The sequence below is a fragment of the Acinonyx jubatus genome, chromosome B3, assembly GCF_027475565.1.
Source record: "Acinonyx jubatus isolate Ajub_Pintada_27869175 chromosome B3, VMU_Ajub_asm_v1.0, whole genome shotgun sequence".
NCBI lineage: Eukaryota > Metazoa > Chordata > Mammalia > Carnivora > Felidae > Acinonyx > Acinonyx jubatus.
Genome location: NC_069386.1, coordinates 19,264,002 through 19,277,824, shown reverse-complemented (window position 1 = coordinate 19,277,824; position 13,823 = coordinate 19,264,002). Strand labels below are relative to the sequence as shown.

Genomic DNA, 13,823 nt, shown 5'->3' with positions numbered 1-13,823 from the left:
CCCAGAGTAGGAGGGTGAGGGATGAGGTGGGCAGGCGGTCCCACCATAGTGCTGGTCTTCAGCATGATGTGGTCATGTCCTTCAGGCCAGGTGAAGGGGACATCTGTGGACCTGCCCCACCCCAGCCTGAGGGCACTAGACACTTCTAACTGGGCTCATCTGTGTGGCCCACCTGCAGGGCAGACCACCTGCAAGAGTGAGGCTTGCTAGAGTCCACTGAGCTCCCTACATTTCTCTCCAACACTTTTCCAACAACACACAGGCCCCCAGAGTCAGAATTTGGGGGTGGCAGGGGACTGGGAGGAGAGGGAGGGAAGCAGAAAGGTTTGCAGAGAAAGGCCCAGCCCAACCCAGGCCCACCCAGGGGCAGCCCCACCCAGACCAGCTCCACCCAGGGACAGCCCCACCCAGCTCAGCCCCGCCCAGGAACAGCCCAGCCCAGCTCAGCCCCGCCCCGGGACAGCCCCACACAGCGGTCCTGGGCTTGCAGATCCATCCTATTCCCACCAGTGCATGTAGTGAATCGTCTCTCCCATCCTTTCCATGATCCTCACCGCTTGGCAGCAGTTTCCCTGATGCCTTTGATGCCCCATATTGCCTTGCTTTGTCCTTCACGTCAGGAATCTAGAGAGATGGCTGGTGCCAGCATCATGACCCTGTTGCAGAGGAATGCCCCGAAGAAGGCACCACCAGCCTCTCTCCTGGTATCTCACAGTGCTCGTCTTTTTGTGGGTCTGGGTCCCCACCTACCGCTGGCTGTTTTCCTTCTCAGGCTGCCCCATTTGAGAGCTAGGCTCAGCTCTCAGCCGTAGCCAGATTGCCATAGGGGTGGGCACTCTGTCCAGCTGAGGTCCTGCCGTCCAGCCCCAGCAGATCCACCACTCTCTAGGGAAGCTAATCCCGACCCACCTAGGCTGTGACAACCTGACTCAGGGTCTTAGGGGACTGCATTTGGTTGACAAAGCATCTCTCTGGGTGAAAGGAAATGCTTATGTCTTTAAGGTGTGTGCCATCCGGAGTGTGGTGACAAAGGCTGTGATGGCCCCAATGCAGACCAGTGCTTGAACTGTGTCCACTTCAGCCTGGGGAGTGCCAAGACAAGCAGGTAATGGGCTGGGACTTCTAATCACATGTCCTGGAGTTCCTCGGCATACCGCTAAGGTGACCTGATTCAAGCTGTCTCAGCCCCCGGCAGCCTAGTACCCTACTTATGAATCAATGTAAAACCCCAAAAAGGAAATCACATTGAGGTTTACTGCTTTGGAATTTCGTACGTATTAGTAACTTCTGGTCCTCATCACAAAGTAATTCATGAAATCAGAAGCTGTGTCATTGTGGTATCTGTGCTTATAAACCATTTTGTACCCATTTTGTTAAACAAAGATTGGTCAGACTGAGCATCCCAAGACTGACCACTTGGGAACTATAGACAAATGCCATGTTAGAGGCCAGCACTGTTCTGAAAGTCAGCCCTGTGGGCCGCGCCTGGAGAGCTCCCAGCCCCAGGTGTCCAGTCAGCGGTGCAACCACACAAGGTGGGACACATGGCCACCAGGGGCCCCAGCAATGGTGCAGCCATGCAGGGCTGCGGGCGTGTCTCTCCTGGTGTGCTTGAGCTCCCAGACACAGCCACACGTGCCCTGCACAGTACACAGGCAGCCAGCCTGATGCCTTTATGCATTGTCCAGTGAGTCTAACTCTCGAAGGGCACCATCGGTGACATTCTGGCAGAGCTCAAAATTCCAAAAGTCGAATACCATCATCCAGGTGCCACTGAGACTTTGAAACAAAGGATTCCTGGGTTCTTGTCCAAGTCCTGGATCCTCTCCTGGGTACTTAGGAATCTCTCAGCTGTGTTCACCAGGATGATGGGCATTAATGGTTTAACCTTCACCCCCAGGCCTTGGCTCCCTGAGAGTTTTGCTAAGCTGGGGGTGCAGAGGGGTGCCTGGGATTTGCTCCCCAGCTAGCTATCCTGCCTCAGCAGGACCTGGCGGTGCTGCAGGCTCCAAGGGCCATGCGGGGCTGAGTTGCAAAGGCCCTCTGTGGCTTCTGCTCCCACAGGAAATGCGTGAACACGTGCCCTCCAGGCTACTTTGGGGACACAGCAGCCAGACGCTGTCGCCGGTGCTACAAGGGGTGTGAGACCTGCTCGGGCAGGAGCCCAACCCAGTGCCTGTCCTGCCGCCGTGGGTTCTATCACCATCAGGAGATGAACACCTGTGTGACATTCTGTCCTGCCGGATTTTATGCCGATGAAAGTAAGTGCATGTCTGTGTGCGTAGAAGTGATGAGTCAGTCCCTCTCCCCCTCCCCTCACCCCCGCTCAGGGCTGGGGTCCCTTCTCCTGGGAGAATTTTCCCAGGGAATCCAGCACCAGCTTATGGACTGGGTAGTCAAAATTGGGGGAAAGCCCCTCCTCGGAAGAACTGCTGAGCTGAAATCAGGATTCAAGTTTGGGCAGAAGGTTTTCAGTCCTCCAAAAACCCAGAGGAGCCTACTGGCCAGTGTTAATTGGGCCCAGAAGAAACGGGTTAGTCTTGGTGGCCCATTTTACAGGTAGTGACCACACCCCTAAGAGATGGGAGTGCTCTCCTGGTCTTGAGGATGGGGAAACAAAGCTGAGAGGTGGCAAAACGCTCACAGCTAGTAATGGCACAGGTGGAACTTGAACTCAGCAGTGAGTGGGGGTGCTCTCCTGGTCTTGCAGATGGGTGGGGGGATCTGGGGCTCGTGACCCATGCCAGTGTGTCACCAACTCACCTTGCCCCAGAAGAGACAAAAGACAGGGTCTGGGTTAAATTGATGGAGGATAGTCCTCAAGTTCAAAGAAGCTACTGTTTTGACATTGGCAATTTGCAGGTGGAAGCCTTCCCACAGAGGCCCTTGCCAGGCAGGAGGGTTCATTGATCCAGCCTGTGACGGCATTAGTGTTCCTCCTATGGAGAAGGAGCCAGGAAATCTTTAAAGACAAATAAAGCCATCGAATAACCAGAATCTCTTTAGAGGAAAAACAAATAGTCTTGCAAGATGTGTTTCACAGCCTTTACAAACACCTGCCCTGGGCTGCCAGCCAGACCTGCTTTCAGGGTGGAGTTTCCTTCATCCCCACCCTGCTTCCAAGACAAGAATCAGCCACCCTTACTGACCCAGCATCTCCCCTGAACACCTGCTGCTGCTGCGCGTGCACATGTGCGTGCGTGCGTGTGTGTGTGTCTGAGTGAGTGTGTAATACCACGTGCGGGGCCCTGAGGAGGAGGCACAGAGGGCAGCAAGCAGCCCTTAGTGTCCAGGCACAACGCCAGGTGGCGTTGATGAGATGCCAGAGGGAAAGACCAGATAATAACTTAGGGAAAAGCACATGGGAGTCATGGAGACCCAGCGTTTCCCCAGGAGGTGGGATGGGCATCGTAGATTTATTTCTTGGTGTACGTAACTGCCAAGTTTCAATAAAGTCCCCTGTGAAGGCACCAGCAGGGCTCCCAGGCCTCTTCAGGCTCCATCCTGTCACTTTCTTATATATATACATAGATATAGATAGATATAGATATAGATATAGATATAGATATAGATATAGATATAGATAAAGACTGGCACCTAATTAATCTCAAGCTTGGTCAGCCAGGAACTGGCTCTAGTCCTTGTTGAAATAAACAGAAGCAGACGATGTCTCCTCTGCCAGGGCCCACTCCAAAGCCTCAGAATGGTGTAAGGACTTTAATTTACTCCAGAAAGGAGAGGTGAGAGGCCTCTGATCCCACACCTGGGCCTGCCCTGGCTATTTTATTACTCCATCATCCCTCCTGGAAGCTGACACCGGTGACGAGCTATGCCAGCAACCCTGCTTTGAAATGCCAGAGTCCTCTTTGCCCAGATTCGATTCACATCTATTTTTCTCCTTCTCTTCTCCTCATTTTTCTCCAGGTCAGAAAAATTGCCTTAAATGCCACCCAAGCTGTAGGAAGTGTGTTGATGAACCAGAGAAATGTACTGTCTGTAAAGAAGGATTCAGGTAAAACCCTCCCTTCAAACCTGAAGAATGGCAAAGGGTTTATGCTGTTTTTCGTTTTCTTGGTTTACCAAGTTTGGGCAACTTTTTCCGAAAAGCAGAGGCCCAAAGCCTTTCAGGGTGAAGATTCTGAGTCTGTAGAAATCAGAATTCCACTTGGAGATTGATGTTTAAAATAGGAAGTTAGAAGACAGGCAAGGCAAAATCTCTATCCTTTATGCTGCACTGGGGAACTGATAAACACAGGAATCGATGCTACCGTAAAAAGCAGGGCTGGCTGCTGGAAAGGTGAGATTCTAACAGAGCTCCCATTTTTAGGCACCAGTAACACCACCTACTCCCCCCGTGTCCCTCCTGTCCACGTGAGGGGAGGTGGGGCATTGGGAAGCCCAGCCTCCCTCCTCTCCGTCCTCTGCCTTCTCTCTCTTCTTTTCCAGCTCAGATACCTCCTTCCAGCTCTGGGAGCTTGCTGCCTGGGAATGCTCTTTAGATTCCTGGTGTTCCCTGTCCCACCAAGCTCAGTACACATCTGCTTTAGAAACCTTTTACTGGGTTAAGGATTTTTATTAGAATACTTGGGAATGTTTGTGTAGCCCATTTAATGCAACTAAATTGCATTTAATGCAAAAGCAAATATATATTACCTGTTCCTCTAAGTTACTGTTTAGAGCTTAGGAAACGTTCTATTCGAAACTACCTTCTCTGAACGTTGCCATAGTCCAGGGACTAGAGCCAGGGTCTACATGTTAAGGAAGAAATGGAAGGGTCAGTGAGAGCAGCGCTCCCCGCCCCCCGCACCCCCGCTGCAGTGTGAGCAAGGAAATTCCCAGGATTCTTGTTAAAATGCAGATCCTGGGGGTTCCTGGGTGGCTCAACCAGTTAAGCATCCCACCCTTGATTTCAGCTCAGGTTGTGATCTCACAGTTTGTGACATCGAGCCCTGCATTGGACTCTGGGCCAACAGCTCAGAGCCTGCTTGGGATTCTGTCTCCCTCTCTGCCCCTCCTCCCCAACCCTCTCTCTCACAACTAAATAAAAGCATTTTTTTAAAAAATGCAGACCCTGGTCCAGCAGCTCTGGGCAGGCTCCCAAATGATGAGATGCTGCTGGTCCAGGTGAGAACGGCCTGTGCATGGTGAAGTACCAGAGGGTCTGCAGCCCCCCTACCCTACCCCAGCCTCCCTTCCACCCAGTTCCAGCCAGGGCTGGAATTCACCAGTAGAGGTGGAATGCCTTTGGAGTAGGTTGTGATGAAAACCTTTAACAAGCGCTGTTCCAGGTGTTTTCACCAATGTTGCCTCATTTAAATCCTCACAGCAATCTGTGACCGTGATATTACTGCTCCCATTTACTCACTGGGGAGAGAAACTGTTTCCCCAGGGAGCGTGATGTCGCTGCTTTCATGAGGTTCCCCTGAGCCCGCCCTTCTCTGCCAGCTCGGAGAGAAGAAGATCAGGAGAGAAGAGGGCCCACCGCCCAAACACCCAGGAGTCTGGGTAAAGAAAAGGAAGCAGGACCCATCAGAGTCACACATCACGCCTGCGGTCATTTAAACCCATTAGGTGGACAAGGCAGGATCAACAGTTAAAGGATGATGTGGTCAAGGAAGTAGGTCCCCAAGGGGAAAGGAGGCATTGAGTTGATGGCCACAGCAGGTGGCCTGGGACGGGCAGCTGTGATGGCACCTTTCACCTGGGCTCCCAAACCCCAGTCTGGTGACTTCAGGTGTCGGGAGCAGGGGGAGGCTCTGTGGTTCCAACTCACTGTAGCCTGTTTCCCACCCCAGAAGCACCGGTGAGTCCCAGGGAGCTGGTTTCTGTGTCATGTGGGTCCAGTGGGAGAAAGGAGGTCAGCTGCTCAGGTCAGGAATAGTGTCACAGACAGAAAATGCCTGTCAGGCAGAAGCCACACAGCCGGACGCAGCGGTTCCAGCCACCACAAGCATTCAGAGAGACACAGAAACTCGGAAAACATCGTCAGCCATAATCCACAGAAAGCTTCCTTTTATTGCCCAATATCCTTTTAAGCTGTGGCTTCAAATCATCGCTGTCACGTTAAAGCAGTGAGAGCAGCCGAGCCGCTGACGCGCAGCCATCCATCTCTTTAGGGGGATAAACGCAGGAAGGGTTCGAGGGGGAACATCAGTTATCAAAGACTTGATTTAACTGCCAGTCTCAGTGGCCCCGGAGCCATGATGAGGAGGAGCCCTGGGCGGGCAGCCACCATGGATGAGAAGAGGCTTTCGGACCCACCAACCTCTCCCCACTAAATGCAGGATTCTCTGGATCTTGCAGACACACTTTCCGTGTGTCTAGTGGCAGACAGCTTACAACATGTGCCTTCAACGCTGTAATCTTGCACGCAGAAGCAATCACCTAGCAGACACACCCCTGTGTGCCAGATACCATTGCAGTGATTCACTAGTATTTGCTCACTGAGTCCTCAAAACAACCTTACAATGCGGGAGCCGTGATTGTCCCAGCGGACAGGAAAGGAGACAGGTGCAGAGAGGTTCGCCGGCTGGCCTGGGACCAGGGTTGCACAGCTAGGAAGTGCCAGAGGCAGGATCCTGGAGTGGGCAGTCCAGCCCCAGAGACCGCTCTAGAATCCACACACTCGGCTGCATGGGCAAGAGAGGTGAGGGCAGGTTCCCACCAGGTGAGACAGGAAGGCAGGAACCACGTCAGGCAGGGCATGTGAGGCTCCAGGAGTGAATTTTATTTCAAGGTCATTGTGAAGCACCGAAGGTTTCAAGCAAGGCAGAGGCAGCAGTGGGTCCAGCTTTGGGGATCTGTCCTGCCACTGCCACCCCAGCTCACACATCATAAATGCTAACACTTTGCCGAAGGCTTGGGCCAGCCAGCCTGCCACCAGGGGTAACCTACACGTGCTCCATTTCTCCTCTTGAGGTTTGGTTTCGAGTTTGATTAATGTCAATGAAAAGAAGTCATCACAGCCCAAGAGAGCCTGAGAACTTGGCCTCCTGCACCAGGACCAAGTCCACAGGGATCTGAGGATGAATCCTGGGGCTGCTGGCCACCTGGGCACAGAGGCTTTGCTCCCAGGGCCAGGGCATCCCTTCCTGGGGCCCTCCAGCTGGCCGCAGGACTCCTTTTCCTGCTTTCATTAGCTTGGAACCTCAAGTGACACAAAGAGCAACTTCCTTTGCCTTTCATGAAAGGCGATTAAGGGCAAATCATAATTTAAAAAAAAATTTTTTTATGTTTATTTATTTTTAAGAGATAGAGAGGGAGCGTAAGTAGGGGAGGGGCAGAGAGAAGGAGACACAGAGTCCAAAGCAGGCTCCAGGCTCTGAGCTGTCAGCACAGAGCCCGATGTGGGGCTCGAACCCACAAACTGTGAGATCATGACCTGAACCAAAGGACGCTCAACTGACTGAGCCACCCAGGCACCCCAGGGGCAAATCATAATTTGATTAGAATTTTGAAAGAGATATGAAAATATGGCTTTTTTTTTTCCAACAGCTTTGCACGGGGCAGCTGCATTCCAGACTGTGAGCCGGGCACCTACTTTGATTCTGAGCTGATCAAATGTGGGGAGTGCCATCACAGCTGCCAAACCTGCGTGGGTGAGTTCATCGCCTGCAGAGGCATTGGCTTCATGACGCCAGACACTTGGAACCTGGGTCACTGACTGTAGGCTAATGGTCTTGAAGCTCAGGAAGGCCGGGGTGGGGGGGGGGGGCGGGGGGAGGGAGCAAGGGGAGGGAGTGTGGGATTCATGGGGAACAGACTTTCATGGGGAACAGACTTTCAGTCTGGGAAGATGAAAAAGTTTTGGAGATGGATGGGTGGTTGCATGACCGTGTGAATATATATCTTTTTAATTTTTAAAATGTTTATTCATTTTTGAGAGAGAGAGACAGAGACAGAGATAGAGCGTGAGCAGGGGAAGGGCAAAGAGAGAGGGAGAACCAGAATCTGAAGCAGGCTCCAGGCTCTGAGCTGTCAGCACAGAGCCTGAATCAGGGCTCGAACTCGTGAGCTGAGCCGTGAGATCATGACCTGAGCCAAAGTCGAATGCTTAAACCGACTGAGCCACCCAGGCGCCCCCTGTATTTAATGCCCCTGAACCGGACACTTAAAACTGGTTATACGGTCCATTTTATGTGATGTTCCTTTCATCACAATTTTACAAATTCAAAATAAGGAAAAACAATAAGGCCTCACTTTCCATGAGCAGTCTGGGCTTCCCTGCATTAGAAGCGCAGCCAGGCAGCGGATGCTGTCAGCTGCGTAGGGAAGCTAATCGCTCCCGCGGAAAAGGCACTGCCTGAGACACAAGCTATAAAGATGCAGAGAGACGGGGGCTGATTGTGGTGGTAAAGGGAAGAAGGCGTTTTAAAACACAGCCTTCTTTCTTTGTACCCATCTTTAGTTCACTTCGAACATTTTATTCAAAGAGGAAAGACTTCTATAAACAATTTTATGTGTATTATAATTCCCCACGAAGATGATAGCACAGATGTCTTCCAGGCTCAGTTTTTACGCACAACAGCAGAGAATGCGCTCATTTTATTGGGTTTCCGGTGAAAGAGTTATTCGCCCTAGACGGTGAAGTGCATTGTGAGTTTGTGGGCTCAGATACATTTCGGGAACGGTCTTCTCCTCTTGACTCACCTTCCCTACCCGGCACCTGACAGGGACAGCACAGCCATCGCCATATGGCCATGTGAGCCCCGGGTGGCCACGGCTGTGCTTTCCGGGAGTGGACGTGCCAGAGAAAGCAGGGCTGTGGCCAAGGCCGGAGCCCCCAAATCCTGCAAGAGATGTGCCTTCCCAGGACACGTCCCTCCTGGGACAAACCCCAAAGGAGCGAGAGCTCGACGTTTGGAAGCCTTCTCTGCCACTGACAGCTGAGCTCTTTTTTCTAGCCATTTGCCTGGTTAATTTTTTGCTGTCATTTTTATTCTTTGTTTCTTTGTCTCCTTGTTTAGCCCAGGTTGATTAAGGAGCATCACCGATGTTCCTTATTTAAATTTCATAGCTGCTCAAATCCATAAAATTCGGATATGTGCCTTTACAACGCTTTAGATTTCAATAATTCAATTTACTTTTCTTCCTCCGCATCCCCAGACTGCCGGTTGGCAAACTGCTTGATGGAGTTGCTCCCTAGTTTTCTCCTCTCAACCCAGTGATTCCTCTGTCACTTCGGGCATGTCACTCTATGAAGTCTGAGGCCATCTGGGGGGTCCTCCTTCCTCCATGTGCTTGCCTGCCTGGGTTCTTTCTAGGCTCCTGAGATGCATGCATCCACTCCCTGGCAGCTGCTGGGGAGAGGACCCCGTTTCTCTGCTCTGAGTTGCCTAGAGGATTTTTTGTTCCGTGTCAAATGTGAGTCTGTGTCAGAAATAGCTGTTCTCAGCTGCCAGCTCCCCACGCCCTTGAGGCCCAGGCCCACCTCGCCTTCCCATCCCTGCTCCCACTCAGTGGTTGCTGCTTCTCCTCTCCTGGATGTGGGCCTGGGCATGGTCATGGGCAGGGTTGTGGTCAGACACAAGTGCAGGGTGAGGCACGGTGGCCTCTGTCCCCACCCTGGGCTGGCAGTGCCCCAGGGCATTTGATGGGCCACTGGATGGGAACAAGCCTCTTGCCCATTCCCAGTCCAGACACCCAGAGTCTTGGCACAGAGGCTTGTGACCCCTTGGGGTTGCCCAACAGCTGTGGGTTGGTGCAGGGGACCCGTGGGACAGGGAGGTGCCTAGCTGAACTTGTCCCCGGCTGGGACATGACACACTGGTCAGCACTGGGCAGCTGGTAGAACATATGCGAGACGAGTTGAAGGGTGGTGCCCCAGGTCCCCGTGAGAGTCAGCCCTCACCCACTGTAGCCTCCTCAGGCCTCTAACTAATGGAGAGAGGCTCGAAATGGCAGATAAAAAGCACCATGACAGCTGGAGAGAGAGATTGCAGAAGCAAGAAAAGCACTTTATATCTTAGTACCCTTAATGGCACATTTCTTCTGTATTTTGAACAAGGACTCCGTGTGTTCACTTTGTAGTAAGGCCCCACACGTGACGGATTGGGTCCCATATAAGCAAACCCCATTTTGCTATTATTGTTATGATCTGTGGGTGCTTTTCAAGCATCCGAGGCCTGCAAAGACTGGTGACTTAATGGGATCCTTAAGAGACTTCTGGTTATAAAGTTCATAGTTTGTGGTAATTGTGAAAATAGTTTGTCCTGAAAATGTGTGCTTAACCAGCTTCTTTTATTGCAGCAAAATATCCATAACATAAAATTTACCATCTTAACCATTTTTAAGTGAACACTTCAGTGGCATTAAGTACAGTCACATTGTACCTTACCACCATCCGTCTCCAGAACTTTCCCATCTAACCCAGCTGGGTGTTTCACCAGCTTTGAAGTTTAGCAAATTGGACATTAAACTAAGTACACTTGACCCTTGAACAATATAGGTTTGAACTGCACGGGTCCACTTGTACGTTGATTTTTTTTCAATACATACAGTACAGTAAATAAACTTTGTCTTCTTTATGATTTTCTTAACATTTTCTTTTCTCTAGCTGACTTTATGGTAAGAATATAGCATATAATACATGTAACATACAAAATGTATGTTGACTGAGTGTCTGTGTTATCAGAAAGGCTTCTGGGGACGTCTGGGTGGCTCAGTTGGGTAAGTGTCCAACTCTTGATTTCAGCTCAGGTCATGAGCTTTTGGTTTGTGAGATTGAGCCCCACATTGGGCTCTGTGCCGAATGTGGAGCCTGCTTAAGACTCTCTCCCTTTCCCTCTGCCCCTTCCTAACTTATGTGCATGCACATACACGCATGTGCTCTCTCTCTGTCTCTCAAAAAAATAAAATAAAATAAAAAAGAGGGGCTCCTGGGTGGCTCAGTCAGTTGGGCGTCCAACTTCAGCTCAGGTCATGATCTCACAGTCTGTGGGTTCGAGCCCCGCATCAGGCTCTGTGCTGACAGCTCAGAGCCTGGAGCCTGCTTTGGATTCTGTGTCTCCCTCTCTCTGTGCCCCTCCCCTGCTCATGCTCTGTCTCTCTCTGTCTCAAAAATAAATAAAAACATTAAAAAATTTTTAAAAAAAAGAAAAAGAAAGACTTCTGGTCAATAGTAGACTACTAATAGTTAAGTTTTAGGAGAATCAAAATCCACATTTGGGGGAATGTGGATTTTCAACTTCCTGGGAGATTGGCGCCCCAACCCCTATGTTCGTCAAGGGTCAAGTGTACAAATATGAATGAGTGTTCTTTTGCACCACAGAAGCTCTTCAGGCATTAAGGACCCTAATGGCTGAGACAGAACAATGTGGGTAACAGGGTTCAGCAGAGGAGGCCCAAAGGGGACAGCCATAAGGACCACACAGCTCTGGAGGCCCAGGGCTTTCCAAGGGCCAAGTGGCCAATGCCAGATGCTCCCTGGAGATACATGATGGAGGGGTGGCCAAAGCACAAGACCAGTCTTCCATCTGGAATGACATAAACTGGGCAGGAACCCTACATGTCTGTGGGGCATTGCAGCGAAGGAAAGAGGACATCCCATGTGGAGACTACAAGTGGGTGGGCCATTGCTCATTATGGAGGCCCAGTGACCCCAAAGGGTTCCTGCTTCTGCCTCCCACTCACAATCCTGAATGAGCTCAGAATTTCCTTCCAGGTTGCAAGCTGTGGTTCTGAGAGATGGAACCAGCTACCAGAGCACCAGGCCTTGGGGCTGGTGGAACCACCCTGCATACCCCTGTCTTCAAGGGGGTCTTCCCTTGACAAGGCCAAGAGGCCCCCTCTTAGTCCAGATGCTACTCCGGGAAGAGGGCCAGATATTACTGCTTTAGCTGCCAGGCCTCCATCAAGACCACAGTGAAATTAAAGGAAGATGTTTAACAAGGGACTGTGATCACCATAAGCATCTGAGATGACTTCTTTCCCGTGTTCAACCCCCTAAGCTATCAGCCAGGGGCCACCTCACTGCCTCTCTCTGATGTCCCATCAGGTGCTCCTCAGGGACATTTGGCACAGAGTAGGCTCCAGCCTGCTTGACGTTCAGTGGATGAATAAACAAATGGACAGGCAGACAGGCGGACACATGGACAGGTGGAGAGATGAACAGCACTCTTTCTTCGTTCTAGACCAAAGTTTGCTACAGGCTGATGAGTCCAAGCTGAGCTGAAGATTCTCCCTCCTGACTCTTGGTCCTTCATTCTGAGCTTTTGTCTCTTCAGGCCTCCGTCCCCCACTCTATAAGCCCTTAGTTGTTTGTTCTCTGTGGTTGAAAATGTCCTGGTTGTCCACACCAAATACCTGTCAACACCATCCCCTGAAAATCTCTTCCTTCACTTTTCCCACATCTTACATGCTGTTCTGTCCAAAAGAAATATGCAAGCCACAAATGGGAGCCGCTGAACCAATTTTAAATTTCCTAGAGAAACAGGCAAAAATAAGTATAATAACATCTTATTTAACCCACTGTGTCTAAAATACTATCATCTCAACATGTAATCAACATTGAAAAATGAACAAGGACTTTCTTATTCTGTTTTTATGCGAAGTGTTTGGAATCCAGTGTGTCTGTATTTTGCACTTGCAGTATGTCTCAGTTTGGTCCAGCCACATTTCAAGCGCTCCAAGCCACACGTGGCTACCTCTAGCAAAAAGAAGTGGGACCAAGGCTTGTTGGCAAGGAAGCATTTGGAATGGGGGCCATCAAACACGGCACGGGCAGTGGGAAGGGTGCTGGGCCTGGCTCATGCCTCCATGTCCCTCCCTGGGTGCAGGGAGGCCCGGTGCAGACACAGGGTGGGCACTTGGGAAACCTGGCTGTGGTGGTGGACAGGGGCATCCAAACAAGACCCCAGATCCCCAGGGCACCGCGGCAGACCTGGAACATGGTAATGGGCAGGCATCCCTGACATCCGCTTCTGTCCCTGCACTCCTCAGGGCCCAGCAGAGAAGAATGTATTCACTGTGCAGCAAACTTCCACTTCCAAGACTGGAAATGTGTGCCAGCCTGTGGTGAAGGTTTCTACCCAGAAGAGATGCCAGGCTTGCCCCACAAAGTGTGCCGAAGGTACGCAATTCTTTCAGTCTTCCTGGCTCAGACCAAGATTGCTAGGGAATGGAGTTGCCTGGGGCAGCAAGGGAGGAGCCAGAGGGCCAAGTCTGGTGGCCTCTTCCCTGGGCCTGGGGGAGGGTGCCACATCACACAGCTGCAGAGGGTGTGGGAGCTACGGTGGGGGTGCCAGACCCCATTTACAGAGGAGGGACCCCCTGTGGTTGGCGATTGCCAAGGTCACAAGTTCGTTGGTGGCTTTCATTCCTTGGTTCATTTAACAAGTGTCTGTTGTGTGCCAGGCACTCTAGCTGGGAGGGGGCAGGAAGCAGGATAACAAGGTGCCTGCCTGGCGGTACTCACATCACCACAGCAGACTCCATGGGAGCAACTCCCTGCTGCAGCCCAAGATGCACCCATGCTGATAGTAACGAAGGAATTCATGTGTTGGGGATTTCTTTCATTTTAAATTAGAGAAAATTTAGGTACAGACAATGTCCTCATTCTAAAACCACTTGCCATGCAGTCAATGAACATATACTGTAACCCTTCTCATTCTCCTGTGTGTCTGCACGGTGTGCCATTCTTATTTGGTGGCTTCCAACCCAGTCTGGTTCTTTCTCTTTGTCATTGGACATGGGCAATGAAAGAAGTTTGCTTGGGTATCCTCTTGTCTTGCTGCTGAATAGTTACTGCCTTACACCAGGACTCCATAACCTAGATCCCAGGACAGGCAGGGCAGCCGATAATGAGGTGTTGGAAGGTGGCCTTG

At 51.2% G+C, this 13,823-nt stretch overlaps 1 protein-coding gene across 2 annotated transcripts in view; it reads left to right on the top strand.

Moving 5' to 3' along the window:
* PCSK6 (proprotein convertase subtilisin/kexin type 6) overlaps positions 1-13,823 on the top strand; it is a 191,200-nt gene that overhangs the window by 170,346 nt on the left and 7,031 nt on the right. For both annotated transcript variants that reach the window (XM_053223635.1, XM_053223634.1), the window contains 5 exons: positions 1,003-1,105; positions 2,065-2,261; positions 3,925-4,012; positions 7,495-7,598; positions 12,940-13,069. In XM_053223635.1, coding sequence (XP_053079610.1) covers positions 1,003-1,105; positions 2,065-2,261; positions 3,925-4,012; positions 7,495-7,598; positions 12,940-13,069 — 622 coding nt within the window. The remainder of the gene's footprint in view (positions 1-1,002; positions 1,106-2,064; positions 2,262-3,924; positions 4,013-7,494; positions 7,599-12,939; positions 13,070-13,823) is intronic.